Source organism: Taurulus bubalis, assembly GCF_910589615.1.
Source record: "Taurulus bubalis genome assembly, chromosome: 8".
NCBI classification, from domain to species: domain Eukaryota; kingdom Metazoa; phylum Chordata; class Actinopteri; order Perciformes; family Cottidae; genus Taurulus; species Taurulus bubalis.
Window position 1 is genome coordinate 16,848,544 of NC_136596.1, and position 20,685 is coordinate 16,869,228.

At 40.4% G+C, this 20,685-nt stretch overlaps 1 protein-coding gene across 1 annotated transcript in view; it reads right to left on the reverse strand.

The window, feature by feature from the left end:
- The window catches only part of rimbp2b (RIMS binding protein 2b), a gene marked incomplete at both ends in the record, with an annotated part of 73,048 nt that overhangs the window by 26,074 nt on the left and 26,289 nt on the right, over positions 1-20,685 (reverse strand). Inside the window, 3 exons of the mRNA XM_079222502.1 lie at positions 1,281-1,403; positions 4,613-4,702; positions 10,410-10,493. Coding sequence (XP_079078628.1) covers positions 1,281-1,403; positions 4,613-4,702; positions 10,410-10,493 — 297 coding nt within the window. The remainder of the gene's footprint in view (positions 1-1,280; positions 1,404-4,612; positions 4,703-10,409; positions 10,494-20,685) is intronic.

Genomic DNA, 20,685 nt, shown 5'->3' on the forward strand with positions numbered 1-20,685 from the left:
CACACACACACACACACACACACACACATATCACACATCATACGTCATACAGAGGCTGGTTAACAGTGTATTGACCTTTACACCCTTAAAAACAAGAAAGACATAAACTATGCCAGCGCAAATGCCATGTGGGAACAGTTTATGTAAAAGGATCTGCGGGGGAGATCAGATCAAATTTTGCACATACGGTGCTTATGGAAGAGGACTAGAGATGTTTTACTGTGTGAACAAAAAAAACAACTAACATCAATCCACAGTGAGGTTTGCTGCCCTCTTTAGGTAACACAATACCTGTTAGAAGTCTGGTTACTGTTTGAAAAGCTGGTCTCAGTTATGCTGTTATGTTGTCTTTGTATGATCAATACAGGGTTTTACGTTACATGAAAAGGGTGAGCAAACTCTGTGGCGTGCGCACTTGTCTGTGGTCATCCATAACAACAAAAGAAGCCATACAATACAAGGGACTGAATGCTAGGCTCTTCATAACACAATAAATATGCCCGTGTCATCCAGTCACATCACTACTCCCATATATGAATACTTGCGACACTGTCAGGTGAAAGAAGCAAATAACTTTTTCATGCCAGTAAAAATCAAGGTCTAAGATAGGTAATGTCATCAAACTTGTAGGTGACATTATCATCATGAAGGGTGACGCAGTCTCTCTATTTCCTCTTCCTCTGCCTCCCGTCATCATAAAGCCAAACTCTTTGTCCTGCCTCATGCAAAAAAATCACATTCCACAGTGCTGTGGTCGTGTAGCTGGTGACCATTCGTATGTTTGGTAAGCATCCCACGGATAAAGGGAGAGATAAGCACAGCCACTGAGGTGGACAGAAAGCATTCAGAATGGGATTGAATAGGACTGCTCCCTAACAGATGGACATAGCAGTGATACCTGAAAAATCTAGCAGGGGGAGAAGGGACAGGGAAGGTGGGAAGGGACCCGGCAGGGAGGGTATGACAACATGGAAAGGGTGGGCTAGGAAGGGAAAGGGAGGCAGACTGCTCCAAGCTTCTACTCTTTCACAGCTCCTGGTCAGACCTCCCAACACGACACTGGAAGGCAACAGACATGTCAGGGACATTAGACAGCATAGCGGAAGATAACCAGATGGAGGCAGTGTAGCACAGGTAGGAGAAGGGGTACTGGCAAGGGGTTAGGCTCCATAAAAACACCTGAATTAGGATCCCGGGATAGACGGACTACTAGGACTAGAAATGCACACAGTACTGAGAGACAGTGCGGTCAAGTCTGCCCTTGGGGCTGGCTTCCTCACCTTGAGCACCTGCTCTAGGTTCTCCAGTTTGCCTTGGAGCTTGTTCCTCTCCCACAGGGCTAAATCTCTCTCCTGCGTCACAGCACCAAGGGTCTCTTTGAGCTGGGCATACTCAGACTTCACCTGTGCGGATAGAACAAGCAAGGAGCAAAGAGACTGAGTTTGAGAGTGCATCCGTACTACAGTTTATTTTCTTTGGGTCAGACCAGGCTGTTTGGTATTTGGTTTTCACACTGACCTAAACTGAATTTGAGCCTTTTTTAGGAATACTTGGCAGGTTTATGTTTTTCTTTGCAGACAAGAGCGCTGTGATTCTTTTAGATATATAGTTCACCCAATGACAGTAATGAGAATGTAGGCATAGAAAATGGATAAATAGATGGATATCAGGTACATTAACTCTTTTTTTCTCTCTTTAGAAGAAGCAGTAAAAGGTTTTGCTGCATGGAGAAATTAAAGATACCCTGTGAAGTTTTTTTGTAAATAGCTGTGTTAACAGTCACTCTCCTCATAACATATTGTGTGTTTCCTCGAGGCCTATCTGTTACAGCTCAGCTGTGACTCCAGTCCTTTTTGTTTTTTTCCCTGTGTCTCCCCTCTGTGTTCTGAGTGTCGGCTCTGCCACTTCCCTGTGTCTCTTGTGTCCCCCATTCGTTCTCTGTATATGTGTGTGTGTGTGTGTGTGTGTGTGTGTGTGCCGTGGGCGTGGCTTACAGCACCTGGGCTCATCTCCGCACCTGCACGTCGTCTCCAGCATCTGTCTACAATCATCTCACCGTGGCCAGATTATTTCGCCATGTCAGTGGTAGTGTGACTCTTGACCACTTTAAGTCCTTTCATATCGTTTTGACTGTTCCTAATTCCTGTTCCCATTTGCCCAGGATTCCCGTGCCTGCACTTCTGCCCAGCCACCGCCACTCCACCGCTCTACCTGCATTCATCTCCTGTCCTGCAATCACCAGCTGTCGTTCAATAAAACCCATTCCTACCCTTCCCTTGCCGGGCCTGTGTCTGCGCTTGGGTACAGCCGAAATCAAACCGTAACACTATCAGCTTTTTAAATGCCTCTCCTTCCTCATATAACTTGTGCAAAGCCGATTTTCTCTCATATATCAAAAATACTACAGGGTACCCTTAAGGGTGGCTCAAAAACCGTGGCACCATTTCCTAACCACATGTTTGCATTAAGAAAACCTATTTCAAGAGCTTGCCATTAAATGCATCACTACAGGGTTTTGTTAGCCAATGTATAGCACATTTCCCCTGATTCACACTAAGGAACTCAAGATAGAGTAGGGTGTGTTACAGACTCATCACCTCATTATATTTTGGTTTTATAGTCTTATAACCAGCTGTCTTATATTATTAAAAAACTGTTATTTTAGATTACATAATACAGCTACATTAACCAGGGAAAGCCAATCACTCAATTAACTGTTTGTTGCCACTTGTTTCCTTTATTCTAGGATGGAGAAAATGTCAGGAAACACCATCAGAAGGATCCAAAAGTGCCTTTTTCATACAATATCAACAACAACATAATACTCTTCATTAAGGCAGACTTATTGCTTTGGATTTAATTCCATTGTACAGCTGTTCCTATTATTCTGGTCACTATACGGTAAAAATGACTTGCTTTAATGCCACTTAAAGCTTTCCTAGCATTTAAAACAGTTTCAGACCAGACGTGGGGCCTGGCTGGTTTTGGTGATAAAAGCCTTTAAATATTATAATAATGCAAGAGGACCATAATTCACTGACTCCCATGGCGGTAGACCAAAAACATTAATGAATAATTCATGCTTCACTGTTAACCAAGCACTAAGCTTTCAATTAACTTAAGAAATTGCACATTATATTAACACTGTACACCAAATCAACACCAATGAGGACTGTACTGCCATTATGAACAACATATGACGAATGTGACTATTTCTATTTCTAAATATTCTTTATAATCTGTTGTCCACAGACCACTTGTTTTATATTACTGAAGAGGCAACACTTTCCAATCAGCTTTTTAAAGGTCCCTTATCAGCAGCAAAGATGACTAGTTCCTGCAGCCGTAATGTGGCGCAACCCCTTCCTCAGAGCAGCCATCAATGACTAATGATTCCTTGAGGAGGGCGTTTCAACAAACACCAGCAAAGCAAAACACAAACAGAAACCAGTGAGTCTGCCTCTGCACCGCCTTCCTCTACAAAGCAAAAACTGTTTGCATGGATAGCAGCGACTGTCAGACCTAATGTAGACAGATCGAATGAAACCATATTGGATTTAGCCGAAGCAGGTCAATAGTCAATTATGGCCAAAGGGAGGTGCAGTTTGTAGGCCCTCCCAGTTAATTTAGTGACGATAGAGATCAAAACATGGGGGTGTAAGCGAGGGCTAATATCCGCACTGCCCTGTGGAGTGCTGCTCTCATATCCGTCAGCATGATAACAGTTCAGTATTGCTGCTCAAAAAGCCATCCAAGTCCTGATAAGACGTCAATAGCCAGCATCCCACCCATCTTCACCCCAACAGCAACTACCTGCCAATCATCTCCTTCAGGAAATTGCCTTCCTGTCCATAGAGAGAGCCCTGGTGCTCTTTGTTTGTTGATCTACTTTAAACTTTGTGTTATCAGCTCTGAAGGCCTTTGAGGTCTTGAGGCTAAAGGGAGGCTTGTTGCTTTCGTATATATACATGGTTAAATTACAGTGTGTTAATGTAAAGACCAGGGAGACTGTGGCCTGGGAAGAAACAAGAGAGAGAGTCCACAGACACGCTAGCAGCTCTCTGAGGTTGAACTAAGGCACTAAAGCACAATGCTAATGCAACTATGCTAACATGCTTCAAATGCCAACGCTTACATCTGATGTTTAACAGGTTTAAGGTGTTTAGTCGCATTTTAACTTTAGCTAAATATCAAAAGGTATTTTGGTCAAAAACAAAAATATTGATTTTATTTTATTTTGGCCTGATGGTAGCGCTATATGAAAAGATAAGGGATCATCAACAGCTGTATATGTAGATTTTTCGATATAGATATTTCACTTTCTCGTAGCCCCTAAAGAAAAAGTCAGGGGATCACTAGTGTTCATAGTCTAGCAACAATGAATGTCAATGCATCCAATAGTTGTCATGGTGTCTGGACAAATGTGGCTAACCGACACACACACACACAGAGCGGCCAACATTGTCATCCACAGGGCCACGCCACCAGCAAGTCGAAAACCATGTGTTTAGTGTGCTCACAGGACAGATATGAGCTTGAAATCATTACATATGTGAATGGGTCAGCACCGAGATGTTATAGTATAAAGTCAAAAAGCCTTTTGGCATCTTACCTTCTCATACTCAGATGTCTTGTGGCTACTGTTGAACAACTGGAGGTTCAAGTGTTTGTTCTCCTGAAGGAAATCTTGAAGCTCATTCTCCTAAACAAAAGAAGCAGAAAGAAAACAGTGTCTAGAAGCTGAAAAGCCACCGTGATTAGACCAGAGCACAGCACTCAAACCCAGCACGCTGTTAGCGATAGCTAATGCATTATTCATCTGAGGAGACTGCTCCAGGTTCTCTACGTTCTAGAAGCTGCCATTTTAGCCACTACAGTGGAACAATAATAATGTCATAACACTAGCGTCTATGTCAAAGTTTTAAACATACTGGAATAGACGTAATAAGAAACCATGAAATTGTTCTTCTTGTTCCCACACATACACAAAGAGCCTCTTTTCCCCACTCACGTTCCAAGTGTTGAGCTGGGGGTAAAAAAAAAGCCTTCATTGCAGAACAGGAAAACTTAATTACATTCAATCAACAGTCGTGAGGCGGGCCACGGATGCAATTAGCAGTGTCAACTGGAGAGTTCTCTAAGATGTGCAATTCACTGCAGCTACAGCAGCAAGTAGGCCAAGTGTTGTTCTAAGCTAGAAACCTACTGGCTCATGCATGATGAATGTACTGTAAATGTTCTGCTTCTTAATGGCTAGTGTGGGTGAGCCTGCTCCTCCCTTATGTTTTACTCATGAAGGATGTTTCAGAGGACAAATGGAGACAGGAGATGAGATATTAAAAAACATGCATGCAAGGGTGTACATAACAGACTATGGTGATGCTAATAAAGCATTGTCAAATCAGCATGTCTGGTAAATGCCCACCAATAATTAGGTGATATATATATATATATATATATATATATATATATATATATATATATATATATATATATATATATATATATACCACCAAAGAGATATCACTCTTATAGATATCTATACGAGTGAGAGAGAGAGAGAGTAAATTAGGCTAGATATCTGAAACTAAGCATACTAAAAAAGTTGGTAACTACAAAAATGCACAATAAAATTGGTATTTATATATTCTGACATTATTAGTTCTTTATGAGAACTGCAGTATATAGAGATGCACACCATGGAGGAGACATTCTGCCAAGGACAAGCAGTGACAAGTAAACAACAGCCTGAAGACCAAAGTCACATCTGAGATCTGCTGCTTTTCCATTAATTTCATTTTTGTCACGTCCCCAACAAAAAGATTGGCATTTCAACCTGCATCAATTGTGTCCAGTCAATTTTAATGCTTCCCGTACGAGCACTAGATTGCATTGGCATTCCTATTCATATCCATTGATCCTTCAATTCAGAGCTAATATGGGCCGGCTAAGCCTCCAGGTTTTCATTCTGAAGGACAGACAGCTACTAAAAGAACAGAGAGCTCACATTTTGCTGGATGCACACTGAGGAGAACAGTGGACTGAATTACTTTTGAAATAAAAGCTTGTTGTTGATTTAAGCATTTCAACACCGTCTGCCATCCTCATTTAAAATCCTTTTTCTGGAATTTGGATGCGGCGGCACACACGTAGTGATAGAAACCAAATTTTCTTGAACACAGAGAATCAGCTGTTTCTTTGTCCTGCATTGTCAACGTGTTAACGCTTTAAAACAGATCAGTATACGTCATAATCCCTTGACAAGACACATTTTTGTGGAGGGCCTGTGAGCCCAGTGATGGAGAGAATCCCGTGCAGAATACACTGTGGCCTATATTGAGCTGCCTCCAACATTATTCAGCTGAGATTTTCTGCTGAGCTGTGATTTGCCATTTGAGATTTGTTCAACAACTAACACCAATGTACACATGCTGGAAAATGTACACAGCATAAATTGTGTTTGATTAAAAGAGAGAAAATATTAAAACGTATGCGTATCTGATGTAAAACAAAACGTCATTGACCTACATGGATGTTATTTACTGTAATATACTATTTGCAATTTGTAATATTACAAAGATACAATCTAGTGATCAAACACACAAACAAAATCAAAAACAGATGATCGTGTAGAGATAAAAAAAGTCATTTAGATATGCTGTGTGCCAGGAAGGTTTCATGAATAACACACTATTATTGAGCCTGGGGCAGAAAACAAGGGTCACTCCTGTATTTGAGCGCATTGTAGAAGCAGTTGTTTGTTATGTCCAGACATGATCCGACTCAGCCTGGACTGCCGTGCAAACATTTCACCCACTTACTCTCTGCTCTGTATACTTAGTGTAAGCAGCATCATTTGCTCTTGTTCAGTATAGACGGCAAACACTATCCCTGTTGCACAAATGTTCAGCTAAACCTTTTCAGCCTGACTCTTCCTGTTTCTTTATACTTCATCATCAGGTGCAGCACACAGAGGATGCATATCTGAATTTACTGTACTGTGTAAAAATAAAAAAAATAAAACATGAAGCGAAAAGATTCAATCATGAAATAGATTTCTGACTTTTTTGCTATTGCACATACAGAATAATGAAAGCTAAGATGACCGCTAATGCAGGCATTGATCACCGGCTATTGAGCTAAATTTGAGAGCACAGCTCTACAGTCCAGTCTTTGGACTTGTTGAGTCTGCCTGCTGTCTGCCTCAATGTTAATCTTCGATTAGCACCGATATTCGAGCGGTGTTGGCACAGCAGATGCTTGTTGCCATGGTAACAGTCCTTAAATGCTAGCAGAGGCTCTTCTGATGGTCTGTAGTTATATACCCGACACCCAGGAATGTGGAGGTGCCAGATGGTTATGCCCGTGTTTACTGTCACTCACTCTCACTCAGTGTTTATACACAGCGGAACTCACTATGAGGAAACATAGCCGCTGGAATTGTAAGAAAAATGAATATATATATATATATATATATATATATATATATATATATTCCTGTATATGCTGTCAGTGTTTGGAAATTAAACTGTATACAATCCACCAGTTGCTAACAGCTGCACCTAATGTTGTATGTGCACTATTTACTTTACCTGAGAGGGAGAAAAACAGAGGAGAGACAGAGCAGTAAGCCAGTTAAGAGCAAACAGGGAGAGACATTACTGTCAACTCCCCATCTCTTTACAATAGTGTTCATTGGTCTTTTCTGTGTTTGTGTCTCTGTTCTCGGAGCTCAGTGTGGGACGAGATAAGAGCGGTGCTGCAGTCTGTGGAGACCAGCCTGCCATTTCTGCACACCATTTGGGCACTGTTTGTCCTTTGGGTAGCTTCCCCTGGACTCTCAGGCTGACAATGGGCAAGGAGGGAAGTACTGCTGTGGGCAGGGAACGTGAGAGGAGAGTAGCAAAGAAAACTGTCCTAATGGAGTGTTTATTTGGGGCAGCGAGCCACACACAAAGACAGCTCATCTAAAGAAAAGAGCTTGGGGCCACAAGGGAATGAATTCAAATAGTCTAGGACCAAACAGTGCCATTTAAATTATTGTTGAATTCTTCCAGCTCCTGGCTTTCATAGAAAAAAACCTCACTCCGGGCCATCTGCACTACTCTGTGCCTACTTCTGCTTCTACAGGTTACAAACATGTATCATTCCAATCAGGAGAGACAAGTGACCGAATCAAAGACAACTGCTTATTCTAACAGATGGTGTGTGGTAATAAAGTGACAGAAAGTATTTTGCTTGAGCAGCAGCAAGATAGTCCTGAGGCTGATGGAACGATGAATCTGTGAAGACTCGGTAGTGATGGAGAGGTGGAGGAAAAGGAAGGTGTAACAGCAGCAGGAGCGTAACGAAGGCAGAAACAGAGGATAGGCTAACAATGTAGGTCTGTCGCTGTCGTGGATAGATGTGACCAGTTGATGAGAACTGCTGATTACATGATTGACAGCGCCTAACAATGATAGCAGCTAATTATCAGCATGAGTCAGCATGTGTGAGAGGACTGAATGGCAGGATGAATAAGAAACTACAGGGCTAAGCATGCAAAAGAATAGTATTCCTGTGAAAAACTTTTTATAGTGTTAAACATCAACACTTATCAAGCAGTTTTCCTATCAGTCATACAACTCCCTGTATTGTTTTTATAACTCCCTTCACTTACAAATTATTTAAAATTCTAGTGAATTCAACTAAAATTAAACTCACTTGCTTAAACATGTTGCTGCAGAGTCTACAGGGACTCCACTTTGAGAGCGAGTACTGAAACATCACAGCAGTAAGAGGTAATTCTCTCTCAGAATAAACTTTAACAGAAGCTGAGCAGAGCGCTCCATCTTGGTATAACATAATACAAAATTATGAGTTATTCATGCTTAGAGGGGATCCCGGTAAAACGCCTCAGACCAGAACCATCCCCTTAAGCTTTATTCAGGCTGTGATTTACAACTCTGATCTCCTCCTGCTGTGAGAGACTGATGAGAGCCTGATGACTCCTTTTATTGAAGGTACGGTGTGTTTCTACATTTAAATAAATACAACATAGCAAGATTGCCACTGTTGGTAAATGGTTACTTCAGCGTATACTTGGCATTTAGCCTGGATCCAACTTCAAATTCCCAGCACCACTTCACAATAAAAGTTGGATACACAAAGACATTTGGATTGTTACCTGCCTACATTGCATTACAGGCAAACTAAACTCTTCGAACCAAACATCAACACAGCCACAGTGTTTAACAACCCTAACCCACAAGAAGCTCTGTCACTAATGGCCATGGGAAACTAGTAGACATTTGGTCCTCAGCACTTCCCTTCAGTCTGTAATAAACTCTGAACATGATAACATATATGCATTTCCGCCATACATGATACATCAGCATAATTTACACCAGCTTAATTGATTTATTAGTGTGCTATTTATTATCTTCAATGGGGCACTGAAGATAACCTACACAATGTGTTCTGAACACACGCACAGCAAAGAATACAGAACCCGCTCATCAAAACATTGCTCTACAGCAGCACTAGCGATCAAAACCTCCACAAAGTACCTTGCAGCGTGCTAGTTGGTCAGTCCTCGTTCTGATAATTAACATTTTCATATGAATAATTATGTTGTCATACATAAGCAATCAATAGCAAAGAGGACCAACATGGGACAAATGCACAAGGCTTTATTTAAATAACACATAACACACAAAACGTCAAGATGAGAAAAAAGAAGCATGTTTTCTTTTTTCTTCTCAGCAGAGTCTCTCCACCTTATGTTTTGTTCCTTCTCTTTGCCTTTTGTCCTGAGTCAAGGCCACTCCAGCAGGCAGGATGGCATTTCTGGGGCACTGTGAGAAAATGTCCTTCAAAATGCACCAAACACCATATGAAAATACAAGACTTGTGTAGTATATCACTGACCTTTAACTCTGGTGACCATTACTTAAAAACATGCATGGTGCCGTGTACTTCTGGAGACTAAAATGACAGCCGGGTTGTAAAGAGCTCCATGAACGATGTGTACACAAAAGCAAGAAACCGATATTGCCTGAGAATACCACTGATCTCCACAGTGGTATCCTTTCAATACATCATTGTACTATACACTGAATTTTGTATGTGTTTGTGCATGATCACGCACACTGCAGACACTTACTGCTGCAAAGCATATCTCTCATTCAAAATGTATTCCGCATGCTAACAAAACCTCACCCACAGATACTGCAACTCTCAGTGAACTGCTCCCATTTTTCAATTTCAGTCATCACCGCCTGAGAACCAAGCTATCATTGCAGTAGACCGCCACTCATTTTCTCAGGGGACATCTGTGTGTGATGATAGCAGGCTAGGCTCTCAGGTACAAATCAATTTAGCCTCCGTCCTATTGCTCATAGGCCACGGTATATTTTTGGAGCACTTACCAAAGTCTGACATGTTTGATTCTTTTTCTTCACCTCCGCCTCAAGTGCTTCACACTCTTTCCTTCTGGTGCTGATCTCAGTCTCCTGGGGAGGGAATAAAAAAGCAGAGGACAGCTGCTATGATTTGTCAGGAACAGAAGCTTCCTCAGAGAAACTAGGCAGAGCAAGAAGGAGCAGGAACATTTCATTATTCAGCAGTATTTAGGCGTGTGAGTGCATGTGTGCAACATAGAGATTACAAAATGAGTTTGTCGTTGAAAAACAGACAGGAGGTTGGAATGATTTAATACAGTGATTCTCAAACTGTGGGGGGCACGGAGGTATTACAGGTGGGGCGCAAAGGGGGGGGGGGGGGGGGGGGGGGGGGGCAGTGTCTTGCTCAAGGACACTTCAACACGCAAACTATGGGGAGACCAGGGATCGAACCGGCTACCTTGTGGTTTCAGCATTCTCCACGAGCTGCATATAGTACAAAAGTACAAAGTACACGGACATAAAACGTCATTAATAAATACATGGCAAACTGCCTGTACTTTCATGAAAATGTTTACGTTACGCCGGTAACAGGTTACGCTTGCACATGCTTGACAGCCAAGATTCTTGCCGTTTTGCCAAAACAAAAACAGCAGAAAAGCCTATCTCATGGAGATCTGATTTTTGTTGCGGCATGAACATTTTACTTCCTCCAAAGTGGGGCGTGACATAAAAAGTTTGAGAACCACTGGTTTAATAAGTTCAAATATTGAGGATGTTCCGAAGGTTGCTGTCCTCTAGAAAAAATATAATGGAAAGGATGAAACAAAATTTGCTAAAAAGAATTAACTCAGTTTGTCCAGTTATACAGACGTTGTTAATTAACATGACTAAGAGTCTACCGCCGTGCTCGTGGCTTTGTGAGGCTATACTTGGGCACAGCGGTGCTTTCAGTCACCAACATCCTGCTCACAACGCTAACAGGCTGATATTGAGCAAGTATTATTTTCAACATGGCTGTGTGCTGGGGTGTCCTCTGAATACTGTGGAGGTAGTGGGGGACAGGAGGATTATGGATAAACTCTCATCCCTGATAACCCACACCTCCCACCCCATGCAGGACACCCTTGCAACGCTGCACAGCTCCTTCAGCCACCGGCTGATTCATCCCCGGTTTCTGAGGGAGAGGTACCGAAAGTCCTTCCTTCCCACTGCTGTCAGGCTGCATAACAAGCTGAGCTCACAGTAGACCACAAACACTTGGAACACTTTAGAACACTTAAACACTTTAATTACGTGTGGGCACTTTAATTATGTTCATCATCTGGTAATATATTTAAATACTTTTCATATACTGTTTTTACTCCATCTGTATATTTAATATTGCTATTGTATTCTTCTTTACTATTTTTATTACTGTTTGTGTTTATTTATACTACTTGATTTTTTTATACTTACTGTGTGTCTCTGTGTGCACTGCTGCTGTAATCCTGCAATTTTCCCACTGCGGGACTAATAAAGGATTATCTTATTTTATCTGAAATAGTAACAAAAGCACAGGTGTTACTAATGTTTTTAACTCCGTTCCATGTTACAAAACAATTCACTACACCTGTGCTATTTCTAATGTAACATGTCAATGAGCCTACTCTTAAAAGGTATCTCCTCTCTCCCATGTGAATTTAGACTCAGCATGTTTTACCAAAAGACAGGGGAAAAGGAAAAAAGCACCCAAAATAAACACACTTAGGACGTAAACATTGCTTTTTTTGTAATGCTTGCTACCTTTCCATCAAGCAGGCATTGAGGCAACTGAGATGGCAGATTATGGCGACGTTGTGATGAATAATTAAAAAGCACTCCAATCATCTTTAACTAACAACTCTTTTTTTAAATCTTTTTTCACATATTGTTAGTTGTTGAGTCCAGAAAAAGTCACTTACGTTGCAACCCATAGCAAGTTCCAATCTACAGTAAATCTCTCTCAGTGCATCTGATTGGAAACAACATGGACGCTTGTGAAAAGCAAATGTTTGTATTGCAAGTGTCTGAGCTTCACAAGCATCTACCGAGGACCTACATAAAAAAATCACAGTGCCATTAGCGAAGAGGAAACACCTATATAGTGACATTATTTAATCAACATCTAGAGTGTTAACATGTGGGTAAATATTTCTTAAAATCTCATTTCGAAAATGTTAAGTATAGGGTGAACCCTATTAAAACACACTGGAAGGGTAGGCTAGTATCGCTTGCTCCCAAGGGAGCACAAATCAACTGAATGGAAATGGAAGCTACAACGTTGTTGCAGCACGTTTCACAACATAAAGCACTACATAAAGTAAAATATTATGTAAAAAGGTAATTTACTGATTGCACTGCCATGTTGTTGTGACGTCAGGTGTGTTTATGTTATCAAACTCCTGTGCTTTTTCTGCACAGGTGCCAGCTAGGTATATTCTATCTCCCATGTAAATTAATATAAATATATAAATTGGAACAAAAGGTTTAAATATATTGGTACATGTACTGCTGATTGCATACGGTGCAATCAGTGCCTAGCGGACACCCAATATTTATCCCTAAAGTTTTTTGAATGCCTGTTATGTTTCCATCAAGCAGCCATTTAACTGAACTGACAGCTGAATTACAATGAAAAGAAGTTGAGCTTTCTTCACAATGTGCGATTAGAGCCAGAACATGACTAAAGTCTGCCACAGTTTCCACGGAGGATGATTTGTTTAGTCTTCAGAGAATTCACCACCACTGGCTTTTCAGAAGAAGCACAAGGGAGACAGCTAGAAATGGGATATCCTCATCAAAGCTGCCTGTGTGCCCCTGCTCTGGAGATGCCATATCGTTTTGTCACTCTACTAGTCAATAGGTTAACACTTTCAGGATATCTGGGATTCATTCAGTAGTGAAGGGTATACCTATGACATATACACACCTTCTTTATGGCCATTCATGTAACGCATAACCAACTATTGCACTGCTTCTAAAGTACAAAATACACAAAATTGTTACATCACCAACCGGATCTTCTGTTTATCAGCAGACTGAGCTCTCCATCAGTGTACAAGGAGCAGCATTGCTATGGATGGGAGCGAAAGTGCAGCTGGATGTTCCAAGATTAGCGTATAGAATTAAATAGGATTTTATCTGTGTCAGTGTGTGCTACCAGTGCGCGCTCACACACACAAGCATGCACGCACACGCACGCACGCGCACGCACGCACGCGCACACTCACACACTCTCTCTCTCTCTCTCTCTCTCTCTCTCTCTCTCTCTCTCTCTCTCTCTCTCTCTTTCTAGTATCCTGGCCATCATGTGTCCCTGAGCAAGACTAAAATAAGCGGAGCCACCGGAATCCCACGGCACACAATACATGCTGCATAGAAGGAATGCTTGAATATGCACTTAATCAGAGAATCACTCACAGCTTGTTTTGACTTTGTATATGTGACTTATTATATATATATATATATATATATATATATATATATATATATATATATATATTATATATATATATATATATATATATATGAATACTTTCAAATTAAAGATCAGCTGGTTCCCCTCTGAACCGGTGAGTGTCGACTCTATAAGACAGTTAGCAATAGGATCAGCAAGCAGGATGAACGGAAGGAAGAACACAAGCTTTGACCCCTTTGAGGTATGTAACCTTTTGCCGTTTCATTCCAGTCAAGTGAAAGTTGGTATGATTAAATCTTTGATCCCTTAACGATCCGGCTGTGACAAGCTCAACTATATTGTGTGTTAGTATTCTCTCTAGTATTAGTACAAAAACCTTCACATAGATGTTTAACATAAATGATATCTGAAGTAGACATTTTATGATCAAAGACCCAATTAGAATGACGAGTTCAGATAAAAGGTGCAAAGGTTTTAGAAGTAAAATTTTTTTTTTGTTTGACATTTTGGTATTTGTTTAAAGTTAGGGTTAAGCATGACATCAATACAATTAAAGTTACTTTGCAAGAATGTGGTGGAGTCTGCACAACCGAAAGTCGCAAAAGACAAAGTTACAGCTTCCAGTTTGTTGTCAGTGGCTCTACTATAAATGGGAAATCATTGCTGAAGTTTCAGATTAAAATTCACGCCTGAGAGATGATTCCTTTACTTATTCAGCTGGGAGTGATATTAGCCACTGCAGCTGTTTGTAGCTGTAGTTTCTATTAAATGACTAACACTTAAAACTCTGCAGTTCTTCACTATACTGCCAACAGGAGCACAGGTTAATGCAATGTTTAAAACTATGAAAAGAGTGAAAAAGATTGGATGTGTTCAATTAAATCTACATAAAAACAATATAGTCTGTACCATGTTGACTCTAAATTATTTTCTTTGGGTGAATCACACAGAGCCTCCACAGACAGCTTGCCATCTCCCATGTGGGCTGGTATCTAATGTCTTCAGAACCAGACGGCTGCGACGCACACAATGGATATTTGACTCAGAGACACACACACACACACACACTCACTCACTGTTGTTTGGAGCACATTTGCCAATGTTCAATTAAAAATCCCTCTGATAAAAGATTCAAATGGCTGCCATTGTGAGTAATGAGCTCCTGTATAAGTGAGGAGGCGTTTACTGCACAGCAGATGAAGACAGATGAGTAAGAACATCCCCTTAGGCCCGATCTACCGTCCGTGCCTCAGTGGCACTAATGCAAATGCATACACAAGAGGGGTGCATCCACAGCGATGTACTACCTCCACGTCTGTTATGTACTATAGTATAAGCAGCAGAAATGTCACATTCTGTTTTATGGCAGAACATCTTTGAAAATCAATATCTTGACAACTTTGTTTTGAATTAGTGTGTGTTGCAAGGTCTCCATAAAGCTTATATTTTGGTTTTAAGTCAAAGACAAAAGTACTGTACGATAATGTAAAATTAATCTATTTGTTTTTTTACCAATTTGAAAATATGTGGTATTTAAATTTGAGCCAATCAACAAAACATGAATGAAACACAATGATGATATATTTAGTTACAAGCTTTTAAAATAAGAGAATTTGCTACTTTTTTCTGATTTATATCATTGCAAAATTTATATTTTGGGGTTTTGGGCTGTTCAGGGTGGATGTGAACTAAGTCGTGACCGTGGGCTCTGGAAACTTGCACTGCATATTCTTTTTATTTACATTTACAACATTATAATTGAAAAGATATATATATGAAATATTAATCAATAATACAAATAATCTAGCTTTCATCGATTGTAGTAGTAGACGAATTGCGATGAAATCTTGTACACTGATTGTATTCATGTTTTTTCATGGATCTTTAGTTTTTTGTCTAAAGCTACCAGCAGGTCAAACTTTTCACTGATCATGTGCAATTTCTCAACAACTATTGACAATGTATTGTAATAAATGTGATGGTCCTCTAATTGTCCCCATGCAGTGCTATCATCAGGTCAATATTTGTATTTGTGTAATAACTTGTGTAAACCTGCAAAACATCATAACATAAGCCTCAGCTGTAGTTTCATGCTGATTAGCAAATGTTAGCATAAGGCTCAACTAAGATGGTGCACATGGGAAACCTTGCCACGTCAACATTAGCATTGGCATAGTGAGCATGTTAGCATTTATCTCAAAACACCACATTTCTGTGCAGTCTCACAAAGACACAAGCTGTAAATTATTATCCTAGTTTGTATTTTTCTTCCCATCAATAAAAGATGATGGTGTGTTTGACAGGACCCTTGTGCACAAAGTCACTATCTGGACTACTATCATTTGCTTCAAGTTACTTTTCCACACTTATATATACTTAAAATATTTTACAAATAAGATCACAAAACATACAACCTGGCTTGACTACCAATTAACATGTACTTTACTTGCACAAAATCAAGCTATAGAAGTTACTAAATGTTTTTTAAAAGACAGCAGCTGAAAAACGGCGAAACTCAGCTGGGAACCCTGAACACAGCCGTATTGGTGTTCAGCACCATGGAGAGTTCCACTGGGACAACAACAGTAGCATGTGGCGAATACACGGTTTACTTCAATTATTTTTGTTGCTGCTGACTCTTCACTGTGATTCAATGCACCACAACATCTTGATGAAATGAGGTGCACATGCTACAGGAACATTTCTGCAATGACTAATTAACACAGAAGGCTTTCCCCATCCTATTCTCAGCGTTTGGTCTTCTGATCTTTTGTAGTTGGGAAAGCTCTGTGTATAATCTCTGGCGAGCAGGGGTAACCTCATTACTCTCGCTCTTTCATCCCTTGTTGTGTTGAATATGCATGATGCGTAATGATGGGTATTAATCCTGCCTATGGCTGAGCAAAACAAAAACTGCTAACGTTTTATACCAGGGAACAGAAGATATCTGACGGAGATATCAAATATAGACAGACATGCACAGGAGTAAGACCTGCTCCAGGATGAGTTATAAAGGAGCCTCTTTTCTTCTTGCAAAGTATTTTAGGTTAACTTCACATCTAATTATGACACTGAATACTAATCCTTGAAGAAATATGCAGGCACACAGTGTGCTACAGCTCAGCTGAGTTATATTATAATACAACTGACTACACTTGACTTTTTACTGAGTAGTTATGCTTAGAAACAAACAGTACATCACCTCTGACTGTGGCACATACTGCAGCTTTACAGCTAATTTGTTGCCTCTCGAAATGTCAGCAGTGTTCCCCAAGATATAAAATGTCTTGACACTTTTTCTTGTTATTGTGTGTTTGGTGCTTTTCCCCAGCCAAGCCACAGCCAAAGGAAAGGCCATTAAGGAGGCTGGAGGAAAGATTTCCAATGTTGAGTGTTATCTGGGAGGTTTCCTTCTATTACTCAACATCCAAGGACTAGTTTCACTTAGCACCTTGTAGTATAAGACTATACTGCACATACTATTGGCCCAGTCACACAGTAATCTAGTGCAGCACAGCAAGCACTTGTGATCTCAGATCATTTGAAATGGCAGAGTAAGTTACATAACCCCGACAGCTTAAGTCTGTGTGCGCAGGCACAGATGCTTGCACTCCACTAATACTGTCGCCTGCCGCCTGCAAGAGTGTATCTTTGTGTATGTTTGTGTGTGTACTGTGTATGCATGTGTATGCACACGTGTATGTGCATGCAGACTGACTGCTGAATCACACATTTACAGGAAAAACAAGAGTAAATCCGGAAGTCAACAAGTACATTCCTCCACACAGACAGAGAGAACAAGAGCAGTGAAGAAAGGGTGAAGACTGAAGTGAGGGGGAAAAGATTTATAGTGAATGAATGTATGATCATGTGATACGAACGTAAAAGCGGAGATGTGAGACCTAGATGTGAATGCAAATGAAAAACAAGGGGGAATGGGTGAAATAAAAAATGGAATGGAGGCAGGATTTAACGTCTAAGCTCCTCAGCTCTGCAGCATTTTGTCCTGGGTGTAAGACCTCGGTAAGGTGTCCTCTATCAGGCATATTAAACATCATGCAGCAGTGGCAAAAGGAGTAGCCTAGTCTGGATTCCACTTCCTCTCTGCATTTCTCGCTCTTTTTTTCTTTCACATTCTATCTCCCACAAGGATCCACAAGAATTGCAGAACTGCAAAATCAGAAATGAAACTGCCACTGTCACCAGGGTCTGACCTCTCTGAGCAATGTAACGCTACACTACCTAGCTGCTGATGTCTTATGAGCCTTAAGATTATGAGTCTAGAGCACAAAAGGCGGAGGAGAGAAGAAGAGGGCACAGCAGGGGAGAAGTGAATGAATGATAATGAATGAGGAAAAAACAATAGACAAGAAAACAGAAAGAGGAACTGCTACTATCAGAGGCCTTTATAATAAATGGAGTGATGAAAGGAGAGTGGCAGGAAAAGAACAACAACTAGGATATAAAAAAAGTTTGTTTTTGGAGGCTAATTTAAAAGAGCAGGCTCAGTGAGTGTGAGAGAACCCCCCCAAAAGACTGTAAATATGATAATCCCACTGCATAAACAGAAAGATGTCCGATGAGACTTTTACCTTAATGGAAACCAAACAATGACTCATGCAGCCACAACAGACTGCAGAGATAAAGGAGGGTGCCGTTCAGTGCTGTGATATCTATTCATTATGACAATACTGGATTCAATCATAAATGTTTATAAAAACTACTGTATGATCAGAAAAAAAACAGGTTTTATATTTTAGTTTTGGCAGCTGAAACCATTTCGCTGACCAAAGGTCCACAGAGAGAACATCTGATGATTACTGCTGCAACCAAGCAAATGCTGGAAGCCCACTGCTGCTGCCCACTCAGACAGACACGGAGGCTTACTCATCCCCCAGCTGGATTTGCTGGCCAAGCTTCGGCAGACTGTGAATCGGTTCACATGGTAACCTTCATCTTTCAGGGCAGCTCAGTAAATGCTGTGTAACAAAAAACAGTTCTCTTAAACATGCATCACCTCTGCAGCTTTTATTGTGACGGTTGTCTGGAGAAAACTTGTCTCGCCCAAACATCAACCTCACAGTACAGCGTGCTAGGTAATGTGTGCTTGGGCACGACGAGAAGTTATTTTAAATGTGTGGACTTTAAACGTTGGGGATCAGCTCCCTGCACCATAGCATTTGATAATAGACCAGAGATCTACAGAACTTCAGAGGTTCACAGCTATCTGAGTCACACAGATACTCACACAAGACGAATACTCTAAAACCAGGAAAGAAACATGACAGGAGAGCATCCAAGCATCCACATTTCAGTAGTAATGTAATTTTTGCAAATTTAACCAAACCCCTGACTACTTGCAAGAATTTACGGGTTTTTCAATCCCGTAAACATTTATGCAAAAACTGGCCATTTTTCATATTAAACTATTATACTACTATCTATTCTTAAAAGAAAATATAGTGCTTTTTTTCAGAAAAGAGTTCACTGCCAGGCTGGATAATCACTCCTCAAACAAGTGCTACCAAAAACATACCTTTTTTTCCTCGCAATTTCTTTCCAACAAAAAAAGCTGTGAATTGCAGCCCAAATTATTTTGAATAGTCTGCACAATCAATCACTTTGGCCAGATTTACAATTGATAGTGTGAGACCCTGCTGGGACTGATATTTCAAAATATAAACAACCCGGCAAGCATTTTACAAAAATCTATGCTGTGGTGGACAAAAGGAAATAAAAGAAAAATGGTCGGTGGTACCCGTGGACAACTACAGAACTAGAACCAACTTGTATTTAGATTAGGTGTTCAGTGTTGGTACAGTCTGTTGACGTCAATTGAAGGTAAAAATGTTTTCTGTTATAGTCTACTGTCAAAAGAAGACAGCATGCATGATTCAGACAAATAACTAAAATAATGCTGAAATTCATTACAAGAGATGTGTAGCATCACTTGGTAGGAGGCATGAGTCACACAGATGACCTGTGTGTAAACAGACAACACTGAGACCAAAGCTTCACGGCTGACTCAGTCTCATTAGAGTGGCCAGTAGCCGTGCAGGTAGATGAGCCACTGAGATGATCGACTGCTCTCTGAGCGGTCCAGACAGTGTTCAACCCTCAGGAGACGGTGTCAACATAGGAAACTGAGCAGGGGAAAACCCAGGAAAACAAAGGAACCATGAATCAAGACCCACTAATACAATGCAACTGTACACACAGGAAATCAAGGTACTTGTGGGGTTCAGTTAACCCACTAGCAATAGCAGAGGCCTCTTTTTTATTCTTTTAGCAGTCTGTTGGCCACATGTACTCTTCCTTAAATGAGAAACAAGCTTCCATGGTCTATAAAGCTGATAAATAACTTAATTTGCTGTCACTTAATGTCTATGAAATAAATAAGCTGTATCTGAAAGTATGCTTAGTATGTGTTGCACACTATTGTCAGAGATAACAATCACTATAGACTATATTAGCATTTTAAGTATATGAATAAATCATTTAGATCCAATGTAAAAAGCTTTTGAAAGAACTTTGCGATACAATATGTTTAGTTTTACACTTTGCAATAATGTTCTAAAAGTGTAATGGCTATAGACACACAAAAGAAACGTATATGAAGCAGTAAGGATACATTTGAGACAGGAGCCTTAACTTTGAAATTAAAAGGCTCCAAAGTTAAGGCTCCTGTGGGTCTGGACCACAATGATCTAGTAAAGTTGCTTTGACTGCAGGTGGATGTATCAATTATACAATACTTCAATATAAAAGATACACAACATTCAGTATAAATGACTAGAAAGTACAAACAGACAGATTACAAGCTCAACCAGACATCAGAAACAGCCATGTTTTGGTAACAAAACT